The following is a 27,111-nucleotide window of genomic DNA, read 5'->3' on the forward strand; positions in this document are numbered from 1 at the left end:
AGTATTATCTTCGTTAAAGACTTTGATGGCGACAGCTCAAACATGAGAGGTTGAGCTTTATTAGCTCCACCTTGCAGAAATTCCGGATACTATTATTTTACTTGCGGTACTATACGAGAATTTACGGTAACTCACGGTAGACTGCGTAAAGCGCACCGCAAAATAATGCGGTATCGCCCGCTTGTTTTGAATGGCTGCATCTGTAATGGTATGTTATTTGGCCTCTGGGTAAACTGGCCCTGGTGTGAGTTTGAGTGCGTGCAGCTGTGTCTGTGTGTGTCCTGTAATGGACCGGTATACCACCAAGGATGTATCCCACCTTGTACCCTGTTTGCAAGGATAGACTCAGTGAAAACATTGAGAAATATTTACTATTGGAAGGAAAAAACAGACAAACTTAGAAGTGGGTGATAGATGTAGCACACAGGTCCATGTGTTTTCAGGAGAATATTTATTTAGAATTTGAATTTTTTCACTGGTGAGGACCCAAACACAATAGGGAACTCTTTAAAATAGCTGCAACATACATTTTATTAAATGCTAACAGAAAACCCACAAGCATCTACCAATGAAGACTGATTGCAAATGTCATCATTTAGATGTATATGTTGTAGTAGTTTTGGAACCAATTATGTATAATTTCACATCTCAGTGCACAGCTACCTTTGGATCATTTGTTGACATGTCACAGACAGCACAGTCCCATACCTGAGGTACAGGCGCACACTCTTCACCACAAGCCTGGAGGAGCCTGGGAGACCCAGAGGTCAATGTGATAGTTCTGGCCAGCTAATCCCACCCTACCCTCAGCAGTGCTCATGCACTTGCACATCCCCTCTTGGGGAATCTCAGTCACTGTTAATAGTGACCTGACCCAGAGTCAAACCCACAACAACAAGAACATAGAATTAAGAATCTACACTCAGATGAGCAGTTTTACTTGTTGAGCCTCTCAGGAGCCTTGGAATCTTGCCTTACTTTTCTATTAATTATCCAGCCCAGAGAATAACGAACATAGAAAGGGAAACCTCTAAACCCACATGATCTTAAAGCTTTTTCAAAGATTCATTTGATTTAATTTTAATTATTCCTTTTGATTTAATTTGTATTACTTTTTATTTCTGTTAATCGGTAAAAGAAAAGCATATGCAGTATTTTCCTTCTATTTTTTAAATTCAGGATGAAACAAAACAGGCAAGACACTGAGTTTAGAATGTGCCTCTTGAGGGTAAGATTCAGACAGCCACACTGTTCTCCACAACAGATGGAAGCATGTATGTGTATTTCATTTCAATGCTTGTGTTGCGAGTATTTATTTCATCCTCAATCTTCTCCAGCTCAGATCTGAATTTTAAAATCAGATCTTGGGGTCTTTTCTCTGTGAAGAGTTTCTCTGGATAGTCTCCCAGTTTAACCTGTGAAAGAGAGGAGTAGAGTATGATGATGTTGAAATTATATACTTGACAGTAGTTATGTTCTGTGTGGTGATCAACACAGATACATGGTTAATTGTGATAACAAAATGCAATGCTTACAGTATAAGTTAAGTAGAGAATGAAATGTTAATGTTGTATTTTAAATTCTATTTCATGATATTCCATCCTCATTCTTCCCTCAGCATCTATGTATTCTACACTTTATGAAGACAATAAATCTTTGATCCTGGTTGTTATTTAGGTCTGGAATATATTCTGGTAGAATTATGAGAACAAGCCGCTAGCTATTGATCTGCTGGAAAGGAGAAGTTTTAGATATTTTCCATGATACCGAAGTATTATCTGAAACGTCAAAGCAGTATACAGATGCAGCCATTATAAATGAGCGAGGTACGCTGCGGTAAAACGCGGTGGGCGTGTCATGTCATACCGCGTCATACTGCGGTTATGATTATAGTATCCGGAATTACCTTGAAAAACCACCAAGTGGAGATAATAAAGCTTAACGTCTCATGTACAGCATTTCAGCAGTAGCCAGAAACACCTGGTTTCAAATCCCAGTCACTGCTGAAGGACAATCTTTTTCCAATTAAGAATTTCAGGTGTATACTCTTAAGACTATTAATCATTTTAAACTTTGTATTACACAACCAGCAGCCGTCACCCTGCAACTCAAAACTGGCAGCCCGCTGAAGCTAAGCAGGTGTGAGCCTGGTCAGTACCTGGATAAGAGACCTCCTCGGAAAAACTAAGGTTGCTGCTGGAAGAGGTATTAGTGAGGCCAGCAGGGGGCGCTCACCCTGCGGTCCATATGGGTCCTAATGCCCCAGTAAAGTGACTGGGACATTATACTGTAAAACGAGCGCCGTCTTTCGGATGAGACATAAAACCGAGGTCCTGACTCTCTGTGGTCATTAAAAACCCCAGGGTGTTTCTTGAAAAGATTTTTCATTGAGAAAAAGTAACTCCACAGCTTTTCGTTGATCCTATCACGTATTCGTTTCCAATCATACAAAGTAATTCTTGAGAATCTCCGATTCACCATGCCTTTCACATGCTCATAAATGATATTAATTTAGGAACATAAACATATTATGTAAACTGTATATGGCTTGTATTGGTAGTTTAAAGAAAAAATACACACCAGTATTCCACTTTCTTCCTAAACATTTTAAGCATCAAAGTCTTACATGTGGTTATTTTGGAAATGTTTTTACATGCTCCTTCTGACTATATTGTTTATATACTTTGTAAAAAGTTATAATGTTTTAACTTTATAATGTTTTAACCTTTTCTGCGAATATGCTCGTTATCGCAATAAACAAAAGCCTACTTTTAATAAATAGGTTAATAAGGAATATAAAATGGAATATAAAGAAATTAATAACGATATAATTATATTCATGTACATTCATGTACAACAGAAAAAAGTGAATCCTGTTTTTTTTTGGTCTGTAGCTCAAATCCTGCTTAATTAAAAATTAGACACGAGAAGAGTATTATTGGATAATGTTGTGAGGCTCTGGTGGAATTTCTGGTGGAATTTCTCTGTTAACTGTAAACTGAAGAGGTATAGAGGAGACATGTGTATCACCTCTTTTTACACTTGTAAAAAAGAACATTCCAATCACAGAAAAGGTTAAAACATTATAACTTTTAACAAAGTATATAAACCTAATATAGTCAAAAGAAGCATGTAAAAACGTTTCCAAACTAACCACATGTAAGACTTTGATGCTTAAAATGTTTAGGAAGAAAGTGGAATACTGGTATGTATTTTTTCTTTAAACTACCAAAACCAGCTATATTTAGTACAGTTTACATAATATATTTATATTCCTAAATTAATATAGTTTATGACCATCATATGCGTTATGCTCCTCTGCTCAGCTACTAAAATTTCCCTTTAGTTTTAAAATTCCATATAAATATTCAATACTAAAGGTATTAAAATGTGCACAGTTTTCACTACTGACCAATGCACCATGAGTGCCCCTGTCGGTCATTTTGGCCAGCTAATCACGTACCGCGGTACACCGCAGTGACGGGGTTGTACCGTTCATTTTGAATGGCTGCATCTGTACATGGATTTGTTAATAAATGTAATAATTACTACCTGCTCTTCTTCAGCAAAGAAACAAAGGAGGACTTGAATTGTTTTACAAAATATATATTTTTTAATTTCTATGTTTTAAGGGGGAGGAGGGATACATTAGGATAATTAGCATATTTAAAATCTAATATCTCAGAAAAAATGCCTATGTTTCAGTTTTTAGCCTTCTTACGAAGTGCCACCAGTGTGCTATTATTCCGGATGATGTGAATGTGGTCAGGAATATTATTCTTGACAGACTGATGCAGTAGGACTCACGTGCCCAGTGTCTGTCAGTAAGAGGGCTGGACTGTTCTGGGGAACAACACTCTGTCTCTTAGCAAGACAATTGTGACTTGTGGATAGTAGTGGAAGGCTGAAAGCTCTCAAGGTTAGGAGTGAATGGTCTAGGGGTAAGGAGACTCCTAGACATATGTGTTTAATGATAGCAGTGAAGTTCACAAGAGTAACAGCTGCAGTCGTTTCTGTGTCAGCTCACTAGTAAAGAGAAGATGGGGAAAGGTGCAAATAGAATCGACCAGGAAAGAGTCTTTCACTGCGATTTAACCCGAAGGCACTACAAGGCTTAAGCGCTGGTGAGCAGTCAAAGGTCTGTGTGAGCATTAACATGGTTAAAATGGAAACAGGTTCTTTTTTTTAGTCTATTATTCTAAATCAATGGTCTTCGGTTGTTGTCTAGGGGATCACCTATGTCCCCTGTGTTTTGCGTGAAATTAAATCTTAGCCAGAAGCCAACTGTGATCTGTGTATGTTGAAGAACTTTTTGAAAACACATGCGTCCATCTCTTAAAAATGTAAGTGGGATTTGAAATGACTATCAAACCTGAAGTTAATTTAGTAGTTAACTAGTTAATTTCAGAACTTTTCCCATTCTCAAAAAAGAAACTCATTGTGGGGATGTTAAATTGGCATTCTAACTAATATACTTCAGAACTAATATACTTCGGGGTATTACTGAAACCAAGCACTGAGAGCAAAAAAAGTCTAAACAAGCACACAGATCAGTTACAGACACCAATTCACACCGATGAATAAGGGCTCAGTTGGTTGAAAGCCAGCAGACTCAGGGGCCCTTTAATATCAGGACTGAGGACTGCTGTGTTCTAATAGGGATGTTCCCTGGTCTTGCTTGGTTCTCTTACTAGATGACGACTCTAGTCTGGGTCTCATGCATTGGCAGAGCTGGACCTGGCTGGCTGGTCTGACTGCAGCTCAAAAGACTCAGGTGTCACGATGGCAGTCTTCACATTACCTGTAACAGACCCTGTTTAGATGGCAGTGTAGCAGAGGAACCTGCACATAAAGCTGTTCCTTTATATGGGAGTTTAAGTTGTGAACAAATCAACCCCCGATGTGTAAATACCTTTCAAACCCTGTCCTGTCCATTTGAAAGCAGGCCTAAATCCCACTCCCACAGAAAGTAATAGTAGGAAAAACCCACATGGTCAATCCCATTTAGGTCAGTCTGCTCTGTCCATCTGCTTTCTTATCGGCAGGCTTGTATGATAAGGATCAAGGCTGCTACTTAAACTAAAGTCTTATTTTCAGTTTTAATCCAACCTGAATATTTTGAAACTTCTTAAATTGACACAATGGATCTCACCCAGAGGTCTAGTATCTCACCATCAAGAAGAATGTCAGGGTCTGAGAAGGCAAACTCTGTTCGTTCTTGTACACTATTTCTAGAGATTTGACTTTCTACAGATGCAGCAAATTCCATAATAACCTTGTGAGAATTTCAAATTTTCCAGTTTTAGGAGTGTCTCAACATCAACCTCTGGTGGCTCAATCTCAATTTTTCTCTCTTTCTGGCTTCCTTGCTACACTCCCTCTGAATTGTTGATCTAACTTATCAATCACATGCACTGATACTGTAATGCTTGGGTCCATGGAGGGGAGATCTGGATTGCTGCTGCTGATGCTTAGTGCTTCAAACTCAGTTGTCTAACGCATTCCGGGGGATCCAGGGGATCCTAAGCCAGAATACATTTGCTAATTAACTTGATGGTGTCTAAACAGTCCATGTCAGTGTAGGAGAGGGAAACTCACTTTGTCAAGATAAGAGTAGCTGACCATCCGTGTGACAGCCAGACTCCTTAAGGTGCTGTTTTTATCAGCTATGCTGTGGATGAGCTCAGAAAAGGGGAGATCCTGCTTCGTGGTGGGAGGAGGGCGGGTCATGGTGGAGGGAGCGTTAGGCATCCAGGAACAATAGTCAAACTGAGGAACAAAAACAGAAGCATGATTATAAATGTAAACTTGTGTTAAACTTTACTAAAAACAATCCCCTCCAATTTCATCTGCCAATATTACTGCAGCACGCCCAGCAAAAAGGATCAGCAAAATTTCATGAACATCCATGAATGCATACTGTATAGGAACATGCACAAGAACAGATATACAGATTAGATCAGTATAATGATAAAGGAACGAATCATGCTTGAGTCTGAACTCACATGCTATGTATGGAAGAAGGTTTTGCTGTAAGTGGTGACTGTAAAGATACTGATCATGTAGGACAGTAGTTCTCAAACTGTGGTACGCGTACCTGCAGTGGTACGCGGAGTGCCGCCAAGTGGTACGCCAAATGACCCTGGAACTGTGTTGTGTGCGCTGAAAAATCGGGACGGGTTTTCATATTTTGTATTTTAATACGTGTCGAATACGCAGCCTACATACTACGATACAGTGCGCGCTAATACTTCAGTGGACACAAGAGATACTCTGTAATTCTATACCACTCTATGGGAATGCGTGCTATGGACGCAAGTGACCAATTGTATTTAAAAAAAAGCTATTGTATCTCCAGCAAATAGGGAGGTAGGAGAATGTGCGTGATTTTGGAACAATGCCAATGCTGTTAGCACAGGAATGCATAGAAATACGTGCTACGAATGCTGGTAATCTTGTGAGCACAGGAAAGCGTGATAGATAACAGAAACATATTTAAGAACTGTTCTAAGTTAATTTGAGAAAAATACACCGAGCGTCTCTGTGTTTCGCTCCCATGCGCATGAAATAAAAACTTAAAATAAATACGGAAATAAAAACAGAAACACGGAAAAATGCAAGCTTGCGGATTGCTAAAGCAGGTAAGCCACGCTATTTTTGAAGAACCTTATTTACCGTTGGCAAAAGAGCTGACACGTATTATGTGTGGAGAAAAAGCTGCTAAACAGCTCGACCTGCTGCCGCCCCGAAAGACACAGTCACTCATAGAATCATTGAAATGAAGGATTATATCAAAAGTACGCTGATAGAGTGCGTTAAGATGAGAAGATGTTTTTCACTGCAATTAGATGAGTCTGTAGTCGATTTGGCCAATTTGCTCGTTTTACTTTAGATACGAGTTTGAGGGCATGTCCCATGAGGACTTTCTGTTCTGTAAGCCGCTACCAACAGGAACTATAGGAGAGCACATATTTCAGCTTCTGAATGAATTTATCGAAGAGAATGGCATCGACTGGATAAAATGTGTCGGAGTTTGCACAGACAGTGCTAGAGTGATGACAAGCCGACACAGTGGTGTAGTTGCACGATATTGAGAGGTTGCTGCAGAAATGAATGGACGCATTGCAACATCCACCGCGAGACTTTTGCAGTCAAGAAAATGCCTGACGATTTAAAATCTGTTAGACTCTGTTGTGAATTGTATCAAGGCTCGAAAAATTAATTCACATCTGCTTTGCTCGACTAAACAGGCTCACCCCCTCACTGAAATGGTGCCTTTTTATTATTTTTATTTGTTGTTGTTACTGTTTTTTTTCTGTAAAACACTTTGAGAAGCCACCTTTAAAGGCGCTATATCAAATAAAGTTTATTATTATAATATTTATTATATGTATGCGCGCTCATGTTGGTCATTGAGAATTTCTGGGGTTCCTATGAAATGATGACTTGTAGGTGGTACTTGGATGCTTTGGTTGGATAAGGGGTGGTACTTGGTCCAAAAAGTTTGAGAACCACTGATGTAGGACAAGCTATTTAGTAAATTAATCTCCTGTCAGCTAAGTCAGTCCTTTCCTTATACCACAGATGATATTGCATTTAATATGCTATATAAAATTGGGAAGCAAACTCCTCTTTGAACATATTTTATATTATTATTTTTTATTAACCGCACCAAATTTAGAATAAACTCAGTGTCTGTTAGAAACTTACTCCACAGAAGAGCAACCAGATTATAGTATTTTCCAGGGCTCAAGAGAATATCTTACACTGAGAGGCTGAAGGAACTAATGGAATATCATTATCTTCAAAGGCACTGACAAAATAACTAGCAGATTTCTTCTGTATCAACAGTGAAACATAAATCAGAGGACTCAAGTGGAACTACTTGGAAGTGCATTTAAAAGCAAGGAGTCTTTACCCAGTGGGTCGTGGGTATATGGAGCAAGTTACCCAGATCTGTTATTTCTGAAAATAGCCAGACAAGATAGCACATGATCCACTTACATGCAATCCTAGCTAATTAATTAAAAATGTTTCTACATTATACAGTAATAGCATTAATTATCATCTGTGAGTCAAAACTCGTTACCACTGCAACCTGACTTGATGACAACATGACAACGTGGCCAGTGGATCTACACTTGACAAAGAAGATTAATAGGTGACACTTGTGGTGTATTAGGTGTTTGTGAAAACATAAACTTAATTTAATCTGTTGTGCTACTTCTTTAAATCAACTTAATATGAAATATTAATATATTACATCTCCCTTCCAAAGTTTAATATCCCTGGAAACATCCCCATTTCCACTATGGTCTTAAGAGATTAACCCATTAGTGATTGTTTAAACACAATTTTTTTTTTTAAATGTTATTGTCCTTATAGTGGTAATAGGCAATGTACTCTCATGTAGTGGGCTGCACCCAGGCAGTTCAAAGCACGATTATTTTGTTTCTTACATAGCCAAATATATAAAAATAGTCCACTATTATAGCTCGTTGTTGGCTACGGCGTGAGTGTGTGTATCAGGTTGAATTATTATGAAGTAAGATGTTAAGACGGGGTTAATTTTAAATCCTTTCTGCATGAAGATTAAACTTCTAAGCAACAAGCTGGAGTTTATGGCAGGAAAGAGGGTTAACTGATAAGGATTCCAGATGCGAGCTAGGAACCCCCTGGGGACGTAATCTTAACTGACCATTTGGCCAGGGTCTGTTAACTGGTCAAACACCATGACCCCCCCTTTTTTCCATAGTACCGAGTGACGTCAGAAGCGGCAAGAATATACTATATAAACTAGAAGTTTGTACCGGCACCTTGAACAATATTTCAGTTTTGTTGTTCCTTGCATGCAATAAACTCATCTGTTTAACTTCATCTCGGGATCCAGAACCTTATTCTTTCTGTTACAACAATTATAAGTGATGGATTCATGATTTAGGATTTCTTCACGGAATTCTTTAAGTTAAAGGAGGGAAACGAGTCATTTTTACATGTTGTGTATCACCTCTTATATTTGTAAATACATTCCAATTTAAATGCAATATGGAATATATTATTAATAATATTGTAACGAATTGGGTTCTTGGGCTTGTGCCTTCGCTGTTCCTGTCCCGGCTCATCCTTCACCACATAGGCTCGATCCCAGGTCTCCTGTGTTGCTCAAAAGAGGTTTTGCCGGCTGAGCTACAGAAGACCTTCATTAACACCAAAGGCCAGCAGCCCTGTTATGCACAGGGGAGTAGAGGGCTGTACTGTCACCACGCTACCAACGGCTTGTACCATCTGTATGCCTGCCGTACATTGCAAAATTAATAATGAATGACCATGGACGAGCTGTAAACTGAAAAGTTAGAGAAGACACGTTGAGTCTTGTCTTTTCAGCTTGGAATTAAACCTTTACAGCGATCCTTTTGGCTATATTTTTTACAAAGCCGGATGAGTAAAAATAGATTGGATTAATAAATGGAGTAAGAAAAGATATTTCACATATACTTTGAAACCATACGACTTTGGAACAGCGGAAGGCGAGACTTGGCTGGGAGGGGGGGCTGTATTTTGATTTTCCTGCGCAAACCGTATTCGTTACAATACTATAATGAGTCCCTGAGGCATACCATTCAAATTTCAGAATTATAAAAAATAAAACTTTGCTCAGTTTGAAAGTTTTAAGTTTAAAAGGATCCTTATTCTAGGGGACTTTAATTATACACATCGATTCAACCTCTTCCAGTCTGGCTAAAGACTTCCTTTCTCTTTTGGGATGCTTTGACCTTACTCAGTTTGTTTGTACCCCTACACATAACAAAGGACACACCTTAGATTTAATTATTGCAAATGACTCCTTTGTCTCCCACTGCTCTCCCCTTGATCTAGGCCTCTCTGACCACTTAGTTAATCTCTTCAATCTGGAATTACCTGTTTCCAACATCTCCCCCCCACGCTCTGTAAATTTCAGCAACTGGCGATCAATTGATCACCCAAGGTTTGCAAATTCTATTCTGTCCTCCTTATCCTGTTTCTCTTCCTCTGACCCTCTAGAGGACAAAATACAGTTACTTGACAGTGCTCTTTTATCTACCCTTGACACCTTTGCTCCTTTAAAAACTCGAACCATCTCTTTCTCTAGCCCTGCCCCCTGGTACAATGACCATCTGTGATCCATGAAGGCAGCCTCTCGCAAACTTGAGCGTAGGTGGCATCTTTCTGGCCTAAATGTACATTATCAGGCTTGGAGAGATTACTTATCTGAATATAAGGTTACTATAGAGTCTGCTAGGTCCACCTACTTCTCTCACATCATTGAAAATCACCAAAACAACCCCAGACATCTTTTCTCCACCTCAACAGACTGCTAAAGCCAAACTGCCCTACCACATTACCTGCCTCATCACAACTTTGGAACACATTCTTAGATTTCTTTAGTTCAAAGATTGACAACATCCGGCATCACATTCTCTCCACTACGCATATAATTTCCATACCTCCTCCCTCCTCATCCAACTTCTCTGGTTCCCGTCTCTCCAGCTTCTCTCTTCTTGACTCAGCATCCCTCAATAAACTAGTTACACGCATGAAACCCACCACATCTATTTTAGATCCCATTCCCACCATTTTATTCCAGTCCTGTTTCTCTTCTCTCTGTCCTATTGTCCTCAATATTATACATGAATCCATGAGCACTGGCATTGTACCAATGGTCCTCAAAACTGCTGCCATTACCCCCATGCCAAAAAAGCCTAACATAGCTCTCGACAATCTTAACAACTTTCGCCCCATCTCCAACTTACCCTTTCTTGCTAAAATTCTAGAATGTGCTGTCACACTTCAGTTACATAACCACCTCACGATCCCCTCCAATCTGGCTTCCGTCAACTTCACAGCACAGAAACTGCCCTGGTCAAAGTCACCAATGATCTTCTAATAGCTTCTGATTCTGGTTCTCTTTCTATACTCATCCTTCTTGATCTCAGTGATGCCTTTTACACTGTTGACCATAACATCTTACATTTCTCGTCTTGAGACTGTGTTTGGAGTTTCTGACACTGCCCTCAAATGGTTTAAATCTTACCTCACTGATCGCTGTCACTTTGTCTCTTTCAATGGGTACAGGTCTGAAATTGGTCTTGTTAGCCCTCAGGGCTCAATACTGGGCCCCTTGCTCTTCAGCATTTACATGTTCCCACTTGGTCAGCTTTTAAGATCACATGGCCTCAGCTTTCATTTTTACGCTGCTGATACTCAAATATACATGCATACCAAACCTGACACTGATGTGGCTGTCTCTATTCTATCTAATTGCATCTCTGACATAAAAATTTGGATGACTCAAAACTTCCTTCATCTTAACTGCGACAAGACTGAAGTCATGCTTATTGGCACCCCCCATCAACTTCGTAAAGCCAGTCCTGTAACCCTATCTGTAGATGGCTCTGTACTTGAGCTTCAGTCTAAATTGAAAAACCTTGGGGTTATATTCGATTCAGGCTTAACATTCGACCCACATGTGCAACATACTGTCAAAACATCTTTTTTTTCACCTTAGAAATATCGCAAGACTACGCCCTATGCTATAATTAACTGTGGCTGAAAAGCTGATCAACACATTTGTATTCTCTCGAACTGACTACTATAATGCTCTACTCACTGGGGTATCTAAATCTACTCTGAACAAACTGCAGTATGTCCAAAATTCAGCAGCCAGAATCCTGACCAGGTCTAGTGCAAGTGTTCACATTACTCCTATCCTGGAGTCCTTGCACTGGCTTCTGGTCATTTCCGTGTAGACTTTAAAATTCTCATGCTTACCTATAAGGCTCTGCATGGCTTGGCACCTCAGTACCTGTCTGAACTATTATCGCCCTACTCCCCTCCTCGCAACCTCCGCTCTTCAAATTCTGCCCTTCTTAATGTCCCCCAAGCCCGTCTACATTGTATGGGTGACAGGGCCTTCTCCTGTTATGCCCCCAAGCTCTGGAACTCTTTGCCCAAGGATATCAGAAAGTCACCTTCTCTAAACACCTTCAAATCCAGATTTAAAACCCTCTTCTTCAGAAAAGCCTTTACTTAACTGGTTCCATTCTTCACCCCTCTGCTCTTCTAAGTACCACCATCCACTATCTCCTCTATTGTTATTGTTGTATTGTTGTATTGTTGTAATTGTATATTGTAATTGTGTCTTATCTTGTGTATTCTTCTTATTTATTGTTGTATTCTTCTTATTTATTGTTATTGTCATCCTGTAAGGCGCTTTGAGAAGCCACCTTTAAAGGCGCTATATAAAATAAAGTTTATTATTATTATTATTATTATTATTATTATTATTATTAATCAACTTTGCCTGTCCAGGGGGGTTGGGCAGAGTGATGGAGAGTGAAATAAATGACCGCCTTCACTTTCCCTTACCTCCTGGTGTGAGGTGATAATGCGGAAAACAGGTTTTTTTATTTTACTGGGAGTGTGAGCATTAAGTAAGCACTGGGGCGCACAGTGAGATTAACACAGTGAGATTACTGAGATGGATAGTTTTAGTAAATACAGATGCAGCCATTCAAAATGAGCGGGGTATGCTGAGGTACAATGCGGTGTGCATGTCGCAAAGAAACGCATCATAACACGTCATTTCGCGTCATACCACACTGTACCGTATGCAAATTTGATTATGTTAATAGTATCCGGAATCATCTTGTAAAACCGCCAGGTGGAGCTAATAAAGTTTTACCTCTCATGTACAGCATTTGCGCTATCACCGGAAAACACTCGCTTTCGAATCCCCATCACTGCTGTGGGACAATCTTTATTCAATTAAGAATTTAAGTTGTATACTCTTTAGACTTTTAAACTGTGTATTACAGCATTTTAATTATTATACATTAAAAAGTTCGTATATTTTAGGAAAGCAAGATTGCTCAGTTGGACAAAAGTACACAACCTCTCACCTTTATCATAAATATTTTAATTATGCAGAAATATTTTATGCATCAAAGTCTTTACCGAAGATATTACTAATAGTATTAATAATGAATGACCTTGGACAAGCTATAAACTCAAAGTATTACCCTGGTCCACATCCTTTGTAACCGTCTTTGTAAACGAAAATACTTTATTTTTTCATTGACAAAAAGTAACACCACAGCATTTCTTTGATCCGATCCGATCCGATCATTCGTTTTCAATCATACAAAGTAATTCTTGAGAATCTCTGATTCACCATGTCTTTCACATGCTCATAAAAGATATTAATTTAGGAACATAAACATATTCCTGTATGTAAACCGTACTGTATATGGCTGGTCTTGGTAGTTTAAAGAAAAAATAAACATCAGTATTCCACTTTCTTCCTAAACATTTTAAGCATCAAAGTCTTACATGTGGTTATTTCGAAAACGTTTTTACGTGCTCCTTCTGACCATATTACTGTACGTTTATATACTTTATGAAAATTGATTGTTTTAACCTTTTCTGCAAATACGCTCATTATCGGAGTAAACAAAAGCTTTTAAATACTTTTAGAATTTGATTAATAGGAAATATAATATGGAATCGCGCATCTGAAGAAATTAATAATGATATAATTATATTCATGCACTGTTGCACAAACAGTACTATAAGACTTTCCATTGATATGTGTACTTCTGTTTTACTGTTTAGTGTGTGTCTGCAGCTTAAGTGATTGACTTATAAGGTTTAGGTCAGGTGTTCAAATCCAGCTATCGGCATGAGTTTTCTTTTAACAAATAAACATTTTTTTGAAAAACTAAAATAGCAAATATTATGGACACTACTGTATATTGACATTTTTTATATTTCTAAATATCACAACATGTTCGAAGCTAAGTCATTTATTAATAACAACGAATAATTTCAAACTTCTACTGATATTATTACTGACTTAATATTTTCAACACTATATTGAATTTGTTGGTCTTTCTAAATATCACAAAACGTTCAAAGTGTGTTAAGCGATTACCATTTTCCATGAATACTTGCGCTCGTTATCGCAGTAAAAGAAACTCATACTTTTCAGAATCTAATTTAAGCAACAAGACACGAGAAGCAGTGCTACTGTATATCGTGGATATAGTCACAGTTAAAAGGTGTTGTTAGGCCCGACGCGATGCAGAGGGCCGGCAGCCCTTTTAACGGTGGCTATATCTACGATATAGCACAGGCCTCGAGTGCCTTATTGCTTTTATAAAACAGTCCCCAAATATGCGATTGCTGTATAGAATGAATTTTAATTTAAAAAATTTAACACGAAAATTAAGCTATTTACGTTCCTCCGCCTGAGAATATAGTCCCTCGTTGCTATGCAACGCAGAAACACAGCCACAAGTAACTAACTAACAAGGACAGGACATTAGCTAGCCAATATGATAAATTAATAAATTACTTGTTTTTTGTTTATTTCTTTAGCACATTTATTTGAACATTCCAGGTGGATGCTGCACATTGGTGGTGGTGTAGGGGAGTCCCCATTACCTGTAAAGCGCTTTGAGTGGAGTGTCCAGAAAAGCGCTATATAAGTGTAAGCAATTATTATTATTATTATTATTATTATTATTATTATTATTATTTCAATCGATCCTACAAGCACTAAAAAACTGTGAAACTGTCCAATCCCTAGTTCGTCAAGCATTTTCTTTTTCGCTGCGGGAGTGCTCCTACTGGTCCTGGTCTCAGTGCTTTCTAGGATATAATGCCAGTGATTTGTTGTTAAAATTGGGTTTCCAATAACGCTGCAACGAACTCTCGTTTTTATGTCCACTATAACAGACATAATCTCTCTTGCATTTAACAAGGGAGCATTTCATAATAATAATATGGACAGCAGCCCACTGAAGCTAAGCAGGTGTGAGCCTCGTCAGTACCTGGATGGGAGACCTCCTGGGAAGAACTAAGGTTGTTGCTGGAAGAGGTGTTAGTGGGGCCAGCAAGGGGTGCTCACCCTGCGGTCCATGTGGGTCCTAATGCCCCAGTATAGTGACGGGGACACTATACTGTAAACAGGCGCTGTCCTTCGGATGAGATCCTGAATCTCTGTGATCATTAAAAATCCCAAGGCGTTTCTTGAAAAGAGTAGGGGTGTAACCCCGGTGTCCTGGCCAAATTTCCCATTGGCCCTTACCAATCATGGCCTCCTAATAATCCCCAACTCTGAACTGGCTTCATTACTCTGCTCTCCTCCCCACTGATAGCTGATGTGTGGTGAGCGTTCTGGCGCACTATGGCTGCCTTCTCATCATCCAGGTGGGGCTGCACATTGATGGTGGTGGAGGGGATCCCCATTACCTGTAAAGCCCTTTGAGTGGAGTCTCCAGAAAAGCGCTATATAAGTGTAAGCAATTATTAATATTATTAATAATGCTCCTATTCTTTTTATGCTCAGCTACTAAAATGTCCCTTTAGTTGTAAAATTCCATATAAATATTCAATACTAAGCAGATTAAAATGTGCACAGCAAAGAGATTAAATGATTAAATCTTTTCACTACTGACCAATGCACCACGAGTGCCCCTGTCGGTCATTTTGGCCAGCCAATCACGTACCGCAGTATGGCGCGGTGGTTCGTGCGTGGATGCGTGTGGTACGGGTTTGTACCGCGAACTTTGAATGGCTGCATCTGTATGCTGACAAATATCTGAATTTTTGCTTTCACGAGGCAAGATAAAATTGTATCCAGCTGTGAATCAGCTACATGACCTTGCCCCTGTGAAAGTTTTGGGAAAGAGGTTTAGTGGGCAGCGTTACTCACAGTGTAGTGCCCATAGAGTGTTAATTTTGATACACTGTATGGTATAACAGCATAAAGTAAGTACATTTTTTAAAATGTTTGTAATCGCTATTCTTGCAAGTGTGCTGCCTGTTTTTGCCTGCCAAATCAATTGTATTTTATATAATCAAGAAAGAAAGAAAATATTAGTATTTACTGAACACTATAAGTATGTGAATGTTGGTGTTTCAACTTACATTGGTTGTTGAGTTATGGTAATCTAAATTTTTAGATTTGTAAAAATCTAAACATTTGTAAAAATAGAATAACATTCTAACAGGATTGCATTTATATGTTTTGTTTTTTCCATCTTTACTTTGTTCAGCAGAAATAAGGGGTCAAGATGACCAGGAAGGCAGGACTACATTTGATAGAAAAGAGATTTAAACAGAAATTGGTTGTTTCCAGTCATTAGAACTAACTCACCTGTCCACTATTGACTGCGCTGTGTTGCACCGAGCAGGTGAATATGACCATGGTGAGAAACTTCGTTAGTTCATGAACAGTGAGGAAGGTTTCTGGAATACCTGTAAGAGATGTGGTAACACACAATGACACTGATTGACTTAACAATACTAGTATAATACCATTACAATGCCAGTAATAGTGCTGATACATTACTTTATGGGAACACAAAGTGGATATTAAGTTATCTTTTGGTTAATACCTCTATATATATGGAGAATTAGGACCTGACGATGTGCTTCTCACCCTCCGCCCCCAGAGGTATCTGTCATTGGACACGCAAATGAGTGAAAAAATTGAGTGATTGAGTGATTAAGTGTCTTCTAAAGCCACATTTATTAAATTATTTCTTTGCAGTCCTTCTTTATCTCAATTGATAAATTATTTATCTCAATTACTATTAACAGATTAATATTAAAAGACTAACAGAAATATACTGTATATGACTGCCAGTCTTAATCAAGAGTATACTGAGTCTTATTCAGGAGTCTGTTTTATTGTTTTAGTAGTATCACATAAAGTTCAAAGAGTATCAGGAACAGATCTATTGTAATTTGATATTGCTATTTGATATTAGGCTGTTCATGCTCATTTCCTGCTAACAAGTCAGTCTGCATGCATCCCCCCATATAGAACATGCCTGAATAATGGGGCATTGGGATTCCTTGTTGCGTCACAAAGAGAGATAAGAGCTGCACAGACATAACCATAAAACCATTTGACTATGAGTAAAGTAGGCCTGGTGATTCTCAAGTCAAGAGAGAAGCTTCCTCAACAGAAGAGACAAGATCATTTATTTGGGCTCCTTAGCAAGGAATGCAGGGAAGGACTTCTGTTAAGCTTCAGTTTCAAGAAACTATGCAACCATAATTTAAAAACATCCAATTATATATATCCTACATACCACGAACACCATGTTTTACCATTCTGTGGATTTTAAATGAAGAAATAACATGTTTATATTCAAAAGAAACATAACCAGCTGTGTTAACCTCAAGAAACAAGGGTTATCTGATCAAATGCCTATAGATATAACGTTTTTATCTTAAAAAAGGGCTACTTAAAATAGATTAAACTGTCAGAATTCTGATTGCAACTAGCATTATGAAAAAGATTATGATTTAGATTTTAGAGAATAGATTATTCTGATCAACCAACATGAGATGAGGATTTGTTTGGAAAATCGAGTCACCCCTGGTTAAACAAACAATGGCATTTCTCAGATGTCTTTTAAATTTGAAATATATTTTTCTGCACAATATTTAACAGCTTTTTTAAAAAATACTGTGTATTTTAAAAAATACAAAAACTGTGTCCCTTCATTGCCTGTCTCTTAATTTTCTTGCAGGTAACCATGTTAAGGGTACTGAATTTGGCACCAAGCCTACATTAGTAATGATAATAATAATAATAATAATAATAATAATAATAATAATAATTGCTTACACTTATATAGCGCTTTTCTGGACACTCCACTCTAAGCGCTTTACAGGTAATGGGGACTCCCCTACACCACCACCAGTGTGCAGCCCCACCTGGATGATGCGACAGCAGCCATAGTGTGCCAGAACGCTCACCACACATCAGCTATCAGTGGGGAGGAGAGCAGAGTGATGATGCCAATTCATAGATGAGGATTATTTGGAGGCCATGATTGGTAATCTATAGATTCATCAACAACTGTGTTACAAGATTAGATGTGTTGATATGTTCTTTAGAATTGTTATTGTGTAGACCAAGCATCTGCAGTCAACACACATCTTTCAGTTGACTTGCTGTAGGAATTGCTCTGTGTTTGTTGAGAAATGCATCTTGGGATGGTCAGTTTCCAGAGGAATATTAATGCACGCTAACACCTCTATCAAATCAGTAATTACAGTCTGGCAATGTTCCAAATTTTCTGTTTCCTTGGCCCCATATAATCAATGTCAATTTCCCAATTGCTTTTGTTTTTTATCAACTTTTGTGAGTTTAAATGTTGGTCCATTGTTATCTTCAGAGTGCTGACCAATGATAAATTGCAGATTTATCAGTCTCACCACCTCCATGGTGAGTTGTAAATTTTTACTACGTCTTGCAGAATTGGTTCTCACACTGAATGTTTTCTCATTCAATAACCTTTCTTATCAGCCAGCTAGTGGTGTCAGGTATGGCATTAGGAGCACCTGGTTGGACCCTATGCAGACTGTAGGTAGCTAGTGGTTGGCGTCCAAATCCCAAGGGGAAAAGGCAAAAACCGTAGTCAAGGTAGAAGAGCTAGGTTGGGTTTCACAAGAGTCAGGTCGAGAGCATCCAAATCCAAAACGAGAGGAGACGAAGTCGAAGCAGGAAGAAAACAAGGTTGGGTAGCCAGAAATCAGGCCGAGATAGATTACACTCACAAGAGGAAGCCAAGGGTTGTTCTCAATAGTGAGCGGGGACTGAGTGGAGTGAAAGGGTATAAATAGGGAAGAGCATGAGGGATGACGATTGATTCATTACTGCGTGGGTGTTGGCAGTGAGAAGTGCACATAGGAATGCGGTTTGTGACAAGTGGAGTTGCAATGGGAACCAGGATGGGACCCAGCTACGCTAATATTTTTGTCAGCTGGGTAGAAGAATGCTTTTTCGCTTCCTACAACGGCTTTGTCACCTCTACATGCAATACATTGATGATTGTGTCAGTGCTGACACATGCTCTAATGACCAGCTAAAGCATTTCATTCATCACTTCACCAACTTCCACCCATCCCTCAAGTATACAGTTAACATATCTCCCATTATGCTTCCATTTCTGGACATTAAACTACCCATTAACCTTCCAGGACTCTCTACTTCTGTCTATTACAAACCCACTGTCACGATCGTTACTCCTCCTCTTAAGGGCGCTCCAGCCCTTCCTCGTTCTGTCCCATTCCCCACACCTGTTCCTTATTCCAGCCCCTCTTTAGTTCCACCTTAAAGCCAGACGCAGGCGATTGCTCGGGGCTTCTCATTGATTTCCGTGTCGTGAGAGCCCGGGGTCCTGCCGCGTCTGGCTCCGTTATGGTTTTAGTTTCCTGTTCCTGATTCCCTGCCCCGCCGGTCCCGACCCGGTTCTGGTTTTAACTACGGATGGATCCCCTGGTTTTGGACTATACTGCCTGTCTTGGATTCCCCCTCTGGATTTACCCTTGGATTGTTCGCCTGGATTCACTCCCCCTGGACACTGGCACTGCATGGACACGCCCCCCTGTCTCCTGACCTACTCCTGCATGTTATTTTTCCCTATTGTTTCTTCACCTTTCGGATCGTGTCGTCCACATAGGGCCCGGAAAGAACTGTTCCTGACACCCACAGATTCACAGACCTTTCCGTTGCTTCTGAAAATGTTTTCAGAAAAATGAAAAATATTTTCATTTTGCTTTAATTAGATTGGTAACACGCAGCAAATAGTCACATAATGATCTGTGTTCTCGTTTTAAAGGCACTTTGACGTTCCACTTTTTTCCACTGTTGATTCTGAAGTTCACTGGGTTGATTTTGAGTGTCACATTCCTTTACTGCAAATCAGTTTTTGTCACTGCTGTTCCAAACGATATTTTTCCAAAGAAGAGTAACTACGTACCTTCCCAGGTCCTGCCCTGGCTAGCTTGAAGAACTGGACATTCTTCAAAATCAAAAGTAAAATGGAAACTAGAGTGTAGAAGTGGATACAATGTGAAAGTGCATTTAAAACTGAACAGGAAACATTTTCTTATACAAATCATTGTGGGAGGCTGAAGTAAGCTTCCCAGTCATGTCGATCATGCTGATACCCAGGTTTCTTTCAAGAAATAGTTGGATGAAATCCTTGGGTCATTTAGCTACTAATTATGAAATAGGCTAGTGAGCACACTGGCCTTTTCTCATTTGTTACCATTCATATGGTCCTTCAGGAAATTATTTATGACAAGTATGACTTTGCTCTGTGCAGTGCCATTACAATTATAGAGAGAGTCTCATTTCTTGTATTTCACCCCACACATACTAAAAATTCTCTCCCTTTTTCAAGTTCCTCAGGCTCTGATGACTTTGCAGTGACAACATGGACATACAAACCCAAGCCTTTAAAATGCACTCTTTTTTCATCAGCAGAGGATACCCCACCTACCCCACCCATGTTATTGACAGGGCCCCCTCCCTAGCCAAAATAGCTCTTGGATTATCAACTCAACTAGGAACTCCCAGCCTCACAGCCACATTCCTTTTTTGCTTCCTTACCACCCTAACAGCCTTTCTATCCCCAGGACCATTAACAACAACTTTCCCATCTTACAGGATGATTCCTCCATCAGTACCATTTTTTCCGACCGTCCCATCATTTCATATCGCCGACCACCTTTTCTGCGTAACCTTCTTGTTCACAGCTCCCTTGGCCGCCCTCAGCAACCACCCACACCAGGTACTTTCCCTTGAAACAGAACTCGCTGTATCACCTGCAAGTATACATCTAACACCACATTCATTCAAGGCCCCTCTTTACAATTCCGGATTACTCAGATGACATCTTGTACCTCCAGCAACCTTATTCACTGTATCTCTCGCAGTAAATGCCCAGCTACCTACATTGTTGAGACAAGAAGGAGACTGGGAGACTGCTTTAGGTAATATGTCAGGGCTGTGAGGAGCGTTGATTCTGCTTCTCTCCTGCTCCCACCTCCTCTCCACTCCTGGCTTGTTCTCCAGTACTTTATCAACTGCTGATTTTCCTCTCTCTCACACCTGAAGAAGGTTTGACAGCCAGTTGTGTTTCTTTTCTTCTCTTTTCAGCATGGAAAAAAACCTTTATTTGTTTCCTTGAATTTATACTACTTCCATCTGGGAGACGTCTCTGGAAATCATTTATCATTCATCACCGCTGTAATATCTCTCTGAAATGTAAAGTAACTCTCTTATCTCCTGTAACACTATTTTACCATCTTCTCTGTTTGTCATTTTTGTATGTTGTTGTATTGGACTATAGTCTAAAACCGTGGTTCTCAAACTGTGGAGCACCCCCAGGTGGTACACCAGATGACCCTGGAAATTTGCTATGTGCAGCGAAAAACTGGGATGAGTTTTCATATTTTCTGATTTAATAAAATTAGTATCAAATATGCACCCTACATACAGTACTTAGCTACGACGATACAGTGCGCGCTAATGCTTGAGTGGATACAAGGTCCACTATGTAATTCTAAATCATTATATAGGAATGTGTGCTCGGAACCTAAGTGACCAATTGTATTAAAAGAAGTTATCTTTAACAAATAGGGAGGTAGGAGAATGTGCATGATTTTAGAACACTATCAATCTTCTAAGCACAGGAAATTTGATAGATAACAGAAAAATGCTTAAGGACAGTGTTCTGCTCCCATGCGCATGAAATAAAAACTTTATTTATAAAGTTTTTTAATATAACTTTATATTAACCCTAACTTAACTTAACTTAACTTAACTTAACAGGGACTCCTGACTCCCTACACAGTCACTCCTAGAATTATTGATATGGCGGATGACGTCAAAAGTATGTTGATAGAGTGCATTAAGATGAGCAGATGCTTTTCACTGCAATTACATGAGCCAATTTGCACATTTACGTTAGATACGAGTTTGAGGGCATGTCCCAAGAGGACTTTTTGTTCTGTAAGCCGCTACAAGAACTACATGAGAGCACATATTTAAGCTTCTGAATGAATTTATTGAAGAGAATGGCATCAACTGGAAAACATTTGTCGGATTTTGTACAGACGGTGCTGGAGCGATGACAGGGCGACATAGTGGTGTAGTTGCACAAATTAGAGAGGTTGCTCCAGATATGAAGTGGACGCACTGCAGCATCCTCCGTGAGGCCTTTGCCATCAAGAAAATATTTAAAATCTGTGTTAGACTCTGCTGTCAAATTGTATCAAGGCTCGACCAATGAATTCACGTCTGTTCAGTGTGCTTTGTAATGAAATGGACAGCGAACATGTGCAGCTTTTGGTACATACTGAAGTGAGACGGTTATCAAGGGGCAAAGTGCACACAAGGCTCTTTGAACTGCACTGCGAGGTACAGATGTTTTTACATGACCAGCAATGTCCCTTGGCAAGTCTATTTGATGATCCAGTGTGGCTGGTAAAATTAGCCTACATGGCTGATATATTCTCACGTTTGAATGAGCTGAATATGGGACTGCAGGGGCTCTCTTTTACAATGTTTGATGTGTATGACAAGATCACCACTATGAAGAAAAAGCTGCAGCTTTTTTTAATAAAATCAATGCAAGTGATATCTCTGCTTTCCCAACTTTGGAGAACTATCTGCACACATATGGTGTGGCATTTGATGCTGCTCTTCTTGATGTGATTGAGTGCACCTCTTGTCACTCTGGAAGAACAGTTCTCAGAGTACTTTCCAGTTGAGGCCACACCAGAGTGGATCAGGAACCCCTTTACTGTTGGGAATACCCAAGGATCTGACCTGTGCTGAACAAGAGAAGTTGCTCAAGTTATCATCTGATGCGACTTTGATGTCAAAATTGAAACAACAGTCACTGTCACTGATGCCTTTTGCTACTTCCTACCTTTGTGAGAAAGGCTTCTCTGCTCTCACTGCAATCAAGACAAAGTACCGCAACAAAATGGATGCTGAGCCAGATCTGCGTTTGCAGCTCACTGCCCTCATCCCTGGCATTGCAAGGCTTTGCTCGACTAAATAGGCTCACCCCTCTTACTGAAATGGTAATTGCTCAGTGCTATTTTTATTACGTGTGTGTGCTCACATGTTCATATTGGTCATTGAGATTTTCTGGGGTTCCTATGAGAAGATGACTTGCAGGTGGTACTTGGATGCTTTGGTTTGATCAGGTGTGGTAGTTGGTCCAAAAAGTTTGAGAACCACTGGTGTAAAACAAAATTCCCCCAGAAGATAACAAAACTTTAAGTGAATTGAATCAAATTTGTCAGCACACAATATAGTTATCGTCATTTTCATCGTCATCACATTCCTATGCTGATTACCTAATTAAGTGTCACTAGGTTAGTGTCTACAGGGACACCTGAAGGAGATTGCTACAGGTTAGGAGACCAAATTTCAAATGGTCAAGAAAAATGATGATAGTTTAGCACTAGAAATATCACTTATGATAAAAATACAAAGCCATGCATACAATGTCATTTTTTTCATGTAATTAATCATTTTCTCTTATGTTTTTGAACCCCAAGAAAAACATTTAAACAAGATCTTGTGTTGTTAATGTTGGCCTACCTGACTGTTCCCTTCCCAAGAACCCATTGCTGAAGATATCCTTTATCCAGGCCTGCAGCTCTGGGTCTTCCAGGACATCTTTGTCCGCTGGGTAGTAATTTTTCAGTATGCCCTCCACAAACCTGACAAGGAAACACAGCAGTTAAGCAATTCATTGAACACTGCATAAATATGTTTTGCAGGATTTGCAGTGAAGTGTTACAGTCAATGAGATACAATCGTTGTAACTTCACAAATTTAACAACTCTTTTGGTACTTGAAATCTAATTAAAAATAGCTCTTTGTCAGATTTTATCATTCAAATGATCCTTTTGTTTATGTGAATGTGTATTGTTTGTGGGTTTTCTTGTTTCAGGGTTCACTCAACAGATTTCAGAATTAACAAACTTTTTTATCACATTACTTAGGTAAAGAAGAAAGTAATCTTACCAATGTCTTCCTTATGTCGCAGTAGCCATTAATTTAAATACAAATTAAAAGTTAAAGTTTTATTTAATTTAACGTTTGTGAGTTTAAGAATGGATTCATCCACACTCCTGTGCAATAAAGGGTTAAGCGTTTTTTTTATAATGTTTCTGTTCATTTTTATCCATGTGAAAGGTGTACCTACTCAAATCCTTCTATTAAACATTTTGAGTTATTTTGAGTAGAAGTCCATCTATTCTTCTATGTAAAATAACTACAAAAATATCAAAATCTGTTGCTGACATGCTGTGGACTTGCTAAACAGTCAGAAATTACCGCATGAACACTGTATTTTTGGGTTTTGTGTCTACACTCATGTTCATCTCTTGCTGCTTAAACTCTGATGTTTCAGCTTCTGAGTAACGACAGGCAGTTTGAACATGATCACTGTTTTTCTCTTAGACAAAGAGTCCAAATTAATGAAAACTGTGGTTGTCTGCATCCCTGCTATGAAGACGCCTGGCAGCCCCACCTGTTGATTGCAGCCCACAATTTAAGGCCGTCATCGCGGTAGTGGTAGTTGGGTATTCCTTCTACCCCACGAGCGGCAATGTCCTCTGGCAGACAGAGGGAGCTGTAAGTCAGGGAACTGAAACCTCTCTGCAACACTTCAGACTTCCCCTTTCCTCCAGAGCTGCAGACCTAATACAGAAGGAAACAAAGAGACATTAGTTTGAATCTTGTTTCTTCTAATTTTATAACTAATTTTGTAATTAGAATGAAGTCGAGGAATGTTTTTCCTATGTATAAAATATCTGAAGAGAACCTTCAATTATGACTGATTATAGCATAGTGTATTTTTGTTCCATATCTGGAAATCTTTCATAGCATCTTCTTTGTGATGCTGACAGGATTTATAACAAATAAAATCCTTAAATTATGAAATTTCCTTGAAGCCACCCCAGGAAAAAAGACACTTTAGGGCACCCTATCAAATCTAACCTGCTAAAATCTAACAAATCTAACGTGATAAAACCGCATGTAAATGCATAGAGCCAGGATCCATAAGATATTGTTAACCAGCATATAAACCAGAAAAAGGATAGGAACCCAGCCTATAACCTTGTGTTTCAAAGATTTGTAGACAGTTTGGAATGCCACATGCTTATAGCCATGCAAAATGTATTAACATTTAGATCTACCATTTATGAAATTGCTGTTGAACTGCACACTATGTAAATGTGTCATTTAAATTTTACTCTTTACTATCATTCATACTCCTATAGAACCACACAATTATTTCTGCAGTAAGCAACTAGTCATACGTCTTGATAAATTTGGTGCTGCTTCTCTAAACTGGTACTTAAGAAATAAATCAATAAAAAAAATTAATTTGAGAAGGTTAGGAGATCATTGACAGATGTCCAATTAAATAACATAAAATAGTTGGTTTTATTAATTTAGAATCCATTATAATGTGACAATATTATAATGTATACAAAAATTGTTATTCCTCAAGAAGTTACATAAAAAATTATGGTTTCAGCAAAGGAACGACAAAATATTTAACAGTGTTTAAGACCTTATGGAGTATTTTATTTTGAGGTAAAATTATTATGACATTGATTTATAGTAAGTTTGATTTTTCAATTAAATTAAACAAGTCTTTGTGACAGATTTGAACTTGGAAACGTCTACCTAAATGTTTTAATTACTACAGTTAATAATAGAAATGTAGTGCAGTTTCAATGGTTATGTGCAAGAGACTGACCTCATCCAAAACTCCACCTTCAGACATCAGCTTATTTCTTGCCAAAAGATTGATGTGAAAGGTGTATCGCATGTGAGGAATCAGGACCTTCAGTTTGAAAAGAAAATATAACTTATTAGTAATATGTAGACACTTTAGGAAAGAAAACAACAACAATGACCAATCTGAGATACAATATTGAGTTGTAGTGGAAGGGATCTCCTTGGGGAAGCCTTCATCTTTACTTGAAACCCGGATAGACTTGAAACCAAGATGGCCTCCTAGTAATTGTAAGAGGAACAGATTCAGCTGGAACAAGTGTTGGCACTCAAAGAACTGGAATTCCATGGGAAAGAAAGGGTCTCTCTGAGAGATTAGGCTTCTCATAAAATTCGTACTCAGAAAAAAGATTCAGTCTGGGCCCTGGCTTCATCTGGGAATAAGAAATTGGTAACTCTGGCAACTGGGTTTTTGTGCAAACTCATATGGCCACCTCACCACTATTTCTTTTTTTTTCATTGTCAATAAGCAGACCATTACACTTACTGCTATTTTAAACTTATTTGCCCAATTGTTTAAGGATTAGTTAAGGGTAATTCTAGTTATTATTGTTGGAGAATAACACAGGTGTCTAATACTGTTTTAATATTTGCTCTCTTTGGTCCAGAATATTATGAATCACACTCTGAAACTGAAAATATTTTTAAAAGTATCAATATCAGCTGGGACCACATCCAAAATTTTAGCAAGCCACTATAAGGGACTCTTTTGTTCCTGTTACAGAAGATAACTTCTCCTCACCTGGATCATGAACAGTGTTGTATTTTTCCACAACAGGAAGTCTGGCCATTTAATGTAGCAGAATTCACTTGTCTGAGGACACGCTGTATCTCTTTGGGCTGGCAGAAAACAGTACAGCCCTAGAAAACTACTAAAATTGCACTATTTTGCCAAACAGATCTTACTGCTGTACTGGGGACTAAAGAACTCCTGTACATACATTTTTCCTGTAGCTGGACAGTTTCTGGTCTGTGGTGCTAATTAAGGAAATATTGGGATGATGTCATGAATTTGTTCATTGTTAATATTCTCTCAGTCCATACAATTGTTCCATTTTAAAAGAAACGTAATGTAACCACAATCTGAAGACGTAAATCAGAGTATGTGTTTATGCATGATTTATGTCCAGCCCAGTAAAACCTTTAATGCACAGCTGGGGATGATCCTCAAGGAATCACTACATTAACTATACAATAAATGAATTATTATACTTGAATGTTCATTCTAAGTGACCCATTTTGATTTTATTTGACTCACAATTCTGTGATAATTGAGATAAGTACAATATGATGGTGACAGTGTCTCACCAGTAGAATCCAGACACAACTTTCACTATTAATGAAGGTCTACAGCTAAAAGGTCAGTGCACAAAGTTCATAAATAACTTAAACTATAACCCTGATATATGGTAACTAATCACATTTGTACC

General features: G+C 38.8%; 1 protein-coding gene across 1 annotated transcript in view; it reads right to left on the reverse strand.

Annotated features, from left to right (window-relative positions):
- Positions 1-1,235: 1,235 nt before the first annotated feature.
- LOC148818171 (polyunsaturated fatty acid lipoxygenase ALOX8-like) overlaps positions 1,236-27,111 on the reverse strand; it is a 56,312-nt gene continuing 30,436 nt past the window's right edge. Inside the window, exons 9-14 of the mRNA XM_088937459.1 lie at positions 25,644-25,730; positions 24,405-24,574; positions 23,468-23,589; positions 16,199-16,299; positions 5,599-5,769; positions 1,236-1,415 (exon numbers count right to left, since the gene is read on the reverse strand). Of these exons, the coding sequence (XP_088793585.1) occupies positions 1,236-1,415; positions 5,599-5,769; positions 16,199-16,299; positions 23,468-23,589; positions 24,405-24,574; positions 25,644-25,730 (831 nt within the window). The remainder of the gene's footprint in view (positions 1,416-5,598; positions 5,770-16,198; positions 16,300-23,467; positions 23,590-24,404; positions 24,575-25,643; positions 25,731-27,111) is intronic.

The sequence above is a fragment of the Atractosteus spatula genome, chromosome 19 (genome assembly GCF_055471065.1).
Source record: "Atractosteus spatula isolate fAtrSpa1 chromosome 19, fAtrSpa1.hap1, whole genome shotgun sequence".
NCBI classification, from domain to species: domain Eukaryota; kingdom Metazoa; phylum Chordata; class Actinopteri; order Semionotiformes; family Lepisosteidae; genus Atractosteus; species Atractosteus spatula.